The following is a 10,356-nucleotide window of genomic DNA, read 5'->3' on the forward strand; positions in this document are numbered from 1 at the left end:
GGCGGATAGACCGTCCACCCAGTGCCGCTACCCACTTCTACTAAGGCTGAGCTTAATAGGAGCAAGAGACTTGGAGGCAACAACCAGAATGAAATATTATTTAATCGTGGAAATGCCATGTCAGGCGCACCTATCAGAATCGGAACAGACCAATTACCAGATCCACCTATCATCGCCGGCCTAAATCTTTCATATCAAACTGGGTTCTTAATCTTCTCTTAAGCTCATTTATCGAAGCTAAGTCATTACTAGAGAAAGCAATGTCATCCACATAAAGCAGAAGAAGGACAATACCTGATGTCGACCTCCTTATAAACATTGAATGATCCGATTTACTTATTTGAAAACCGGCTCCTTCCTCTACTCCTATTTCGGCTCTTATACATGCTGCTGTCACCTTTCAAACCAAGCTCTTGGTGCCTGCTTTAGCTTGTCGGATGCCGTAACATAAATCGCTTTTCTTGAGCTTGCATACCAAGTTAGGATTCCTAGGAGAAGAGAAGCCTGGAGTTGGAGGAGGCTGAATCGAAACTTATTCTTGCCCCCTTCCCTTATGTTGTTGAAAGGCATTCTATTCTTCACGTCAAATTGAAATAAGGCCACCTTTTGATTGCAGCAAGCAGTTTTGGAGAAACAGAAAAAAGTAGCTTATCTCCAAAAATACTTTTTTGAGAAGCACTTTTGAGAAAAATATACTTAAGCTTGGCCAAACACTAATTGTTGCTCAGAAGTGCTTTTCAAACTAATTAGTCAAATACAAACTGATTATCACCAAAAATACTTTTGAGAAAAGCACTTTTGAAAAAAAACACTTTTCAAAATAAGCTCATTTTTGCAGCTTGGCAAACGGGCTATTACACTCTTTACCTTATTTTCCTTCAACTCCACCCTGCATTATCTTCCTCAAATTTTAACCCCTTTTTACTCCTGCTTGCATCCTCCTTGAATTAAACAGGTACTTCTCACCACTGTCTTGCCAATGATTCTTTTAGTTTTGAATATACATTCAAGGCACAATTGGTAATAAATTAGGAAGAAAATTGTAATAAATTATTCTTATGAGTAATCATTCATAAACTCATAAATCTAATATCTACAATAATTTAACAAATATTAAGCGCATTTCAGTTAATACATCAGTGTGTGAAACGATGCAATACAGTCGAACCAAACGAGAAAACATATTATCACACAACAAACAATATGATATAACCAAATATTGCGTCCACAAAACAATGCAATGCAAAACGATACATACAATTATATACAAGAAATAAGCAATCCAGACAGTGTAAGCAGAATCTTAAAATAAATATGATACATAGATTGAAATGATTATTCATATTATGAGTTTAGCTATGACATACAGCATGCAGCTTTTACCATGTAATTACTCCTTAAAAAGAACAAAAAGAGCACCGCATAACAACGAAACTAATACCCGAGACTAACAGAAGCATTTGAAATACTAATAATATCAATCATGAAAACTAACTTACTAATAAACGCAAAGCATTCATTCATACTGATTGAAAATTGCAGCAACGAAACAAACTCAACTAACCTGCAATCTTGTATAACAATTAAAATGCAAAACTGAACTAATACTGACTTGAAATATCATCAAATATCCATAGGAAGTTTGAATACCCAGAGTAAGGCAGAAACAGAGACCTAGCAGAAGCGATATTTCGACAAACTGAAGAAAAATATTCAATATCACATTTTAACCAAAACCAGCAAAATACAAATCTTAAACCCAAAATTCAAAATACATTCCTCTTGTGACGTCGCCAAGCATTAAAAGCTTAGCTCTTGGCAGCTAGCTTTTCCTTGGCTTTCTGGATCTTCAAAACCTTCTTCACAATCTTTTGTTCTTCCACCAAAAAGGCTCTTATGATCCTATACAAGACAACATCCAGTGAGATGGAAGAATTCTAATTTCGTTCGAGAAAAACTCTAGTGCACCGAAAATATACCTTTCACGTACAGCACTGCCTGACAACACACCACCATAAGCACGGTTCACAGTCCTCCTGTTTCTCGACAATCTTGACCTCTTGTATTCAGTAGGCCTCAAGTGAGGAATCTGCAAAAGGAACAGTTTCAAGTCATTTAAATGATGACACCTGAAACAACTGCATAAGCAAAAAAGACACCGCATCTGAATGCAAATTGCTGTCAGCTACCAGAGAGCACGTGGGTTTTCATAGATGACAAAGTAATTATCCTCACAATATTAGAAATGTTGTAGTGACTTGAAAATCTACTCATGATATATTAAAGGGAAGATGGTAAATTACCTATTTGCTACACAATATCTCATGGATTTAGAACATAGTTATATCACAAAGCTCTGTTCTTCAGAACCTTACCCCTCAAATAGAAAGTATACCAAAAAAATGAACAGCTGACTTGCAGTGCCAACCAGCATTAGATTATACACTCAAAATTGTAAAAATGGTTTCAAATTAGCCCCCAGACGCTCAATTGAAAATACAGTCAAGGCAACATGATATAATAATGTGAAATCTAAAATAAGCTTCAGTTTTTTCAACTTGGCTAGATATTTTTTTGGAAAAATAATCTCAGGAGTTCTAAAGATACCTTACAGCAAATTACATGTTATTATTTTGGAAAACACAAGGCTGCCACATAAAAGGAAAAAATTTAGCACGAGGGAAACTTCATTTCACTTTTTCTTGTCATGTGCATTGTTAGTAAATCTTGTTTAATGAAAAAACAGTAACAATTTGACGGCTTCTCTTATCAGGCGAGAACAAGAAGCTGATGATTGTATGGGCCGGTTGACATAAAGAAAAGGAAAGTGAATGATTCTTGGGGGGGGGGGACACAGAAGAGGGAAACAATAATCTCATAATAAAACCATGTAATACTAAAACCGACTCTATTGTTTGACAATTTACGAATGCAAAACAACACACTTCCAATGGTTCAACTACTCCCAGATCAACTAACATTGCACTTCTTACTCAAAGATACTGAATTAGACATGCAAATTTTTTTCCTTTGGTTTGATATTTGAAACATGTAAGCTCATACTTCTGTAAATCATGGGGATATCAATACTATCACACGATAACCAACACTTACCCCTAAATTCCCAGCAAAGTTATCAGGTATTGCCACTCCCATACATTCTAGAAATGTGAAATCCCGAGGCTTTAATTTAACCTCTAGTAAATAAAAAATCAACTAGCACACAGATAGATCAATCGATCGACTATAATTCAATCCCAAATAAGTCAGGCTAAACGAAGCCTCTATATTCATTCCACTATATTCAGGTCCATTCTATCCAAATACTAAATAATTTGCTTTCACATTTCACGGCAAGTTATAGGTTTACTCTAAATCTCAGTGTATCACTGGAAACAAACACATTAACAGAAAAATCAGTACTTATGTAAAAACCAATCAGAATCTAGCAACGGCATTCATTAATACAAAAGCAAGAGCAAAAAAAACATACCCCTTGAATTCTTTTTCCAGTAACAGGGCACTTAGGTCCACTAGCCCTCTTCTTGGTACTCTGGTAAATCAGCTTTCCACCTATTTAACATCATTTTCCAACATCCAACAAACCACAAAACTTTAATCAGTATCCAAAAAAATTCACATATATTTTCATAAAAACAAGAAATGCAATAGAAAAAAGAATAAAAGAGTATAACAAAGGGTACGTACCTGGGGTTTTGACAACCCTATGTTGGTTAGATTTGGTGGCATAGCTGTGCCGTTTACGGTAAGTTAATCGTTGGACCATTTTTCACGGCGGCGCTGCTATTCTCTCTGTAGCTTCTTTCTTTGTTTTGGGGGCTGAAGCAGAAGGGCTAAAGGAAAGTTAAATATATGTAGTGTATATAAGTGGGACAAGCCCTAGATCCCACGGTTGATATTGGATGATAGAATCATTTACTTACTAGTGTCTGGCAAGGAAATCAGACGGGCCTATAAGCCCATCAACATGTTAGCCCATTAAACTGGGTTTAAACAAGCACATTATGAATTGAGGTTTTGGCATGGTATAACAACATACCCATATAATTGATAGAAAATAGCTCTAGTTATAGATATTGGCATCAAATAGTCAATAAATGTAATCACAACTTTTTTTTTCTTCTTTGTCTATATCAACATGTATATTAAAATTTTATTTTCATTCTTTTTTTGGTGGAATGAAAGATTTTATTCATCTTCAAACCAGTACATCAATAAGAATACAAAGAGAGATCTATAGAGCAACTATCTATACTTCTACCTATATAATGAAACTGTACAATTCCTTCCTATCTATCTATATATTTCTTCTATCCATCTTCCATCTCTTCCTTTTATTCTCTTGTTTAATTCTTCTACCATTCGAACCTTGCATTCTTCCTTGATTTGCCCACACACCTTATGTGGTCTAGGCACTGAACTCTTCCATACAGCTTCATTCCTACCTTTCCATACATAGTAGTTGGTTGCTGCTAAAGCTGCATATGCAAACTCTCTGCTCAGTTTTCCAACCATCTTCCTTGCCACTCTTCTATTTCGTATTTCGTATTTCGTATTCTGTATTTCATATTTCTTATATTGCTGGTATTTTATTATGCATTTTTATGGTACTAATATATCGGCTCCTGGTGCTTTTTTGAGCCGAGGGTCTCCTGGAAACAGCCTCTCTACCCTTCGGGGTAGGGGTAAGGTCTGCGTACATATTACCCTCCCCAGACCCCACTTGTGGGATTATACTGGGTCGTTGTTGTTGTTGTTGTTGTTGTTGTTGTTTCCTTGCCACTCTTCTCCATAATAGTTGTCCCTCCAAGTTTGTGATTCTGATTTTTAGCCATTCCAATATTATGCCAATACATCTACTAGAGAACTGCCATTCATAGAAAAGGTGTTCTATAGTTTCTTGTTTATCCCCGCACAACATACATAGGCCATCAGTATTCATACCTCTGCTCCCCAGCCTATCCTTAGTGAGCAGCTTCTTCTGCATAGTCAACCAGCAGATGAAGCTGTGTTTTGGCATGTTCTGTTTACTCCATACCCATCGTCCCCATGGACATTTGTCTAGGGACCCTTTCAGCCATTCATATCCCATTTTGTATTGTATATTTCCCTATACTTTACTGCCACCCCTTGCTACATAACCTGCTGCCAGTTTGTCTCTAACAGTACATATTTTCTTCCAGTACCAGCTACTGTCATTTGCTGCTTTATACTGCCACCATTTTACATCTTTAAGGTAAATATGGTTTATCCACTTGACCCATAATGAGTCAGTTTTTTGAGTGATATCCCACATATATTTCCATATCGCAGCCTCATTTCATGCTACACAGTCCTTTATTCCTATACCTCCTTCCTATTTTGGTCGGCACACAAGGTCCCAGGCTACTAAGGGCACTCTATTTGTTTCCACTTTGCCATCCCACAAATAGTTCCTACACATTATTGTAATACTTTTTAGGACTGTTTTGGGCAGTATGAAAATTGAAGCCCAATATGTATGTATGGGCATCAAGACTGCATTTATCATTTGCACTCGACCTGCATATGATAGATTCCTTGAACCCCAGCTATTTATTCTGTTAGCCATCTTATCAACTAGTACCTGACAATCCACTTTTGAGATCTTCTTTGAGGAAATTGGGACTTCTAAATATTTGAATGGGAGTCTGCCCTTGCTATACCCTGTCATTTCACATAAGTCCTCGATTTCTTTTGCTTCCATGTTCACTTCAAATATATTTGACTTTCCTGCATTTGTTGTTAGCCCATAAGAGTTGGTGAATGTTTGTAATCCTCAGTAATAGCATCACTGATTGGATTTCCCCTTTGCAAAAGAGAAGAACATCATCCGCAAAGCATAAATGATTCAGCTGCAAGCTTTTACATTTGGTGTGGAATCTAAACCCCTCCATCTGTGTTACATGCTTCATTATCCTTGGGAAGTACTACATACATATTACAAAGAGTAGAGGAGATATTGGATCTCCTTGTCTCAGACCTCTCTTCCATTTTATATTTCCATAAAATTCTCCATTGATTGCCACTGTATATTGTGTTGTTGAGATGCATTCCATGATACACCTAATGAATTTCATAGGGAAGTTTAGCGCGTGTAGCATTTCTTCCAAACTCCCACTCTATTGAATCATAGGCCTTCTTGAGATCTATTTTAATCAGGCAGCTTTTTGTTGTTGCCTTCCTCTTGTACAGCCTAACCAAGTCTTAACATATTAGAATATTCTGCATGATTGTTCTCCCTGCTACAAAATCACTTTGGCTTTCTGAAATTATGTCTGGTAGAATAGTCTTCAATCTGTTGCATAGCATGTCACACTTCCTTTTTGCGCGCCCGCCCCGAAGGGTAAAATGCGCGAGGGAGTTTTTCCAATTTAAGTGACAATATTCGAAATGAGATTATTTATTTAATTCAGAGTCGCCACTTGGGAAAGGTTTGGCTTTTGGTGTCCCAAGTCACCGGTTTATCTTGAATCCCAAATCGAGGAAAATATTCGACTTTCCAAATGAAGTCTGCGAACCAGAAATTCTAAGTAAGGAATTCTGTTGACCCGAGGGAAGGTGTTAGGCACCCCCGAGTCCCGTGGTTCTAGCACGGTGGCTTAAATTGTTATATTGGCTAAATATTTGATTTTAATACATGTTATGACTTGTGTGTTTTTATTAGGTTTAAACCGCTTTTTATTATTATTTATTTTTTATAGAATTGCAACATCTTGAAAATGCATCTCGAACCACATCGCAATCAATTCACCCGTGGTTGTTAATACATTCCAACTCCGTTAAGATTTGAATTTGGGTCACATAAATGCGTACCCGAATTTAAGAAGGTATTTTAATTAAAATCGCGCCTAAAGAGTCTAACGCGTAATTATCTTTGGGGAAGGCAGTGAAATTCACTAAACAGTCCATCCCAAATTCTAAGTATTTTATTTTTGACCAATTATTGAGGGCCCCGCAATTTGCATTTTTATTTGGCGAGGCTCGTCTCATTTTTTGAAAGGATAAACCTACAGTGACTACATTTCTATTATGTTTGTCTCTAAAATGAAGGAAAATACACGCCAATTAAATTGACATGCTTGGCCAACTCCGGCCTCTTATTAATTATCAGATTAATTATTTATGAGGCGGGGAATTGTTTCATGCCTTATTCCATGAGCGAAAATGCTTTTAACTTAATAAAGGAAATTGCATACAAGATTAATAAAATGCTATTACTCACGCTAAACATTCTTCGAGTTGAATTTAAACTAACTTATTTAAACTAGATTAATGGAATTAACTATTAGAGGCTACTACTAATGGGATTCGAACATGGTCGTATAAACTGCCTAACGAAATCCAATTTGATAGAGTCAGTTTAAATGACTTAAAACTATATTGCATCTTTTGCCAAATTAGAAATGAGATTTAAAATACTAAACACATGTGCGCTCCATGTCATACAGACAACTAAATAACTAAGATCAGCAGTGTTAAACAAACTAAGTTTCAATTAAGTACAAGCTACCTAATGTATTTTCTATTGAGTTACAAACTAACGAATTACACAAATCTAACAACATTTTATAAAGCTGTAATTACAACAGCAAATGATTAAACTCCTTCGCATCTTTCATTTCATGCTTTTACTGTTACATCAATGTGAAATTCTAGTGTGTACCTGGATGTTGAAACACAAAAGAAGAAGAAAAAGGTAGAGAAATCAGCAGCAACAAAAGAATGGCAGCAGCAAAAGAATGGCAGCAGCAACAAACTATAGTCACAGCAAGTAGTAGCAGATTCAAACCAGCAGCAACACCAATTCCAAACCAGAAACAACACTCCAACAAAGCCCGAAATGATTTGTAAACCCAACAGCAAAAATCAACACCCAAAAAAAAAGACTCAACTGAACTTGAATTAAACCAAAACTGGACCAATAGATCTTGGAAGAAGTTCCAGCAAATTGAAATCACACTGAGATGTCGACTTCAACTACTAAACTCGAAACTGAATCGAAAATTCAATGGAATAGTCTCTCTGTTGTTTTGGTTGTCAACTCTTTTTAAAACTCTTTTAAGTCTCAAGTGATATCTCTATTCTATCTCCTCTTTCTTTTTCTGATTCTTTATGTTGCTGAAACTAAAAGGAGATAGATTTTTTAGAGAGGTTTTTGACGGCTGAAACTCTTTTTTTAGTTTTTTCCCAAGGGTCCTCCCTTTTTGATCTGCCTCCTCCTTTTATATCCTTATAGAAAGGAAGAAAACTGCCTCCAAAGACAGGCTGCCCAGGGCTTAAAATAAGCCTTAAAAGCTGTCATTTCCATTTGGGATTGTCTAGGCATGGGGTTTCTTTTACTTTAAACTGCTGAAACTCAGAAAGGCAATGGATACCCTGATGTACAGCAGGTTCCACTACCATTCTCATGTGCATCTTCAGCCTTTTATTATTAAACTCACCTTACACCTGACTTCTCATCTGTAAAGATGTCAGCCAGGGTGTATTTGCACTATAGACTACTCTAATGGTTCAACCCATACTCAAACTGGCAGTCCACTAAACTTAAGTTCTGAAATTTTCATTAAAATTGCAGCTATAACCAATCCTTAAGTGGTTCTTGATTCAACTGAACAGGCTAACACACAGTGTAATCAATTCTCAAAAACCTCAGTAAACAAATCAACAACACGAGTCAGATTAACACCATTCCAAACTGGAACTAATTGATGACATATATCGAATCGACTACGCGAATTACAACCACACAATTAATAGCAAATGGTTAGAATCCAACAGTATTAATCTGGTGATTCAAATTGCACTGCCCAAAACAAAAGTTGGCCCGGAAACTAATTGATCGACCAAATTCATTTTCAATCGATTATATAGTTTACACACATACACTCAATCAGTTAATAGAGAAAAACTCGACCAAATAAAAAGGTCCGGGCAAGGTGGACAGAATAGTCGACACAAAAATAAAAACAAATCAACTAACATTTAAACACACGAACAGACATTAACAAAACAAACAACATGAACTGGCAAGGAAAAATAAAAATAAAAATACCTTAAAGAATTGAAAATCAGACGACCTTGTCTCGAATTTTGAATCGAACCTCTTTTGGGGTTGAACGGACTTTAATCGAAGTGTTCTCAACTGAGAACACTTCGATTAAGGTCTATTAGACCCCAACCCTCTCGTCTAATTGGACAAAACCCTCAGATTCCGGATTTCTAGGGTTCTTGGGCCTGATTTGGGACTTGGGGTTTTCTGGTTAGATTCGGACCAAACCAAGCTTGGTTTGGTCACGATGGAGGTCAGGGGGGTACCTGGTATGGATTTAGGGGGGGTTTGGCGTAGGTTGGGGTCCGGCTCGAATCTTCAAACGAAGATTCGAGACGGTGGGGGAAGATTCGAGACCCATGGTTTGTAGATCCATGTTCAGGGGGTCGAGGTGTACTAGGGGTGTTAGTTTGGTGGTCACCGGTATTGTTGCCGCCGGGTTTCAGGTAGGGGAACGGAGGGGCGGTGCTAGGGTTCTAAGGGGGTGTCTGGGAAGAGGACGATGATGGGGAGGGGGGTCTGGCTTAGGGGCGTGGGGGTAAGGGTTTGGGCTTATATAGTTAGGGGGAAATTAATCTAGGCCGTTAGATCATCAACAATCGATGGCCTGGATTAACCAGCTTAAATGGAAACGACGCCGTATGGGTTAGGTGAGACCGGTGGGTCTCTGGGTGAGACGGGTCGGGTTTAAACGTGGGTATGGATATGTGATCTTGGCCGTTGATCATTCTGAGATCAACGGCCCAGATCAAGCATGATCAAGACGACATCGTTTGGACGTCCCTGAGGCCAACTGATCTGGACCGGGCAAAACAAATGCTTTGGGCCCGATTTGGGTCCAATTTGAAATGGCCCAATCCCAATTTTATCCAATTTCAACTTATTTCTTTTCTTTTCCTATTTATAATAAAAATCCGAATTTACAAAATTCTAAAAATATATTATAAAAAATATAAAAGAAAAATTATATCACAAGACACCAATTGATTTTTAGTAATAATTAACACACAATATCATATATTAATTAAACAAAAATCAACCTTTAAACGATAAAAATGACAAAATTAACAAAGACAAATATTTTTGTGATTTTTTATTCATTCAAAACCAAATATGATTCAATTAATTTCTAATAGTAGAACAAGATCCCAACTTTATGCGCGACACACATTTTTGTATTTTCAATTGATAAAACTAAACAATCACAGATAAAACTACAAAAATGCCAAGCAAATTTACAAAATTATACACAAAAGACAATTTAT

At 36.9% G+C, this 10,356-nt stretch overlaps 1 protein-coding gene across 1 annotated transcript; it reads right to left on the bottom strand.

Annotated features, from left to right (window-relative positions):
* Nucleotides 1-1,589: 1,589 nt before the first annotated feature.
* LOC104230947 (large ribosomal subunit protein eL34) lies at nucleotides 1,590-3,911 on the bottom strand. Its single transcript, XM_009783866.2, has 4 exons — nucleotides 3,709-3,911; nucleotides 3,494-3,573; nucleotides 1,980-2,089; nucleotides 1,590-1,902 (listed from the first exon to the last, which is right to left on the bottom strand). The coding sequence occupies exons 1-4, from the start codon at nucleotides 3,785-3,787 to the stop codon at nucleotides 1,809-1,811; spliced, it is 363 nt and encodes a 120-aa protein (XP_009782168.1). The 5' UTR covers nucleotides 3,788-3,911; the 3' UTR covers nucleotides 1,590-1,808.
* Nucleotides 3,912-10,356: the final 6,445 nt, after the last annotated feature.

This window comes from Nicotiana sylvestris, chromosome 10, assembly GCF_000393655.2.
Source record: "Nicotiana sylvestris chromosome 10, ASM39365v2, whole genome shotgun sequence".
NCBI classification, from domain to species: Eukaryota; Viridiplantae; Streptophyta; class Magnoliopsida; order Solanales; family Solanaceae; genus Nicotiana; species Nicotiana sylvestris.

What these genes read in the sequence shown, in the direction of transcription:
- LOC104230947 (XM_009783866.2), bottom strand. Translation starts at nt 3,787, where the DNA reads ATGGTCCAACGATTAACTTACCGTAAACGGCACAGCTATGCCACCAAA. An exon ending in TAGGGTTGTCAAAACCCCAG is followed by an intron (nt 3,574 to 3,708) that starts GTACGTACCCTT and finishes GATGTTAAATAG; the next exon opens with GTGGAAAGCTGATTTACCAG. An exon ending in CTGGAAAAAGAATTCAAGGG is followed by an intron (nt 2,090 to 3,493) that starts GTATGTTTTTTT and finishes TTCCTTTTGCAG; the next exon opens with ATTCCTCACTTGAGGCCTAC.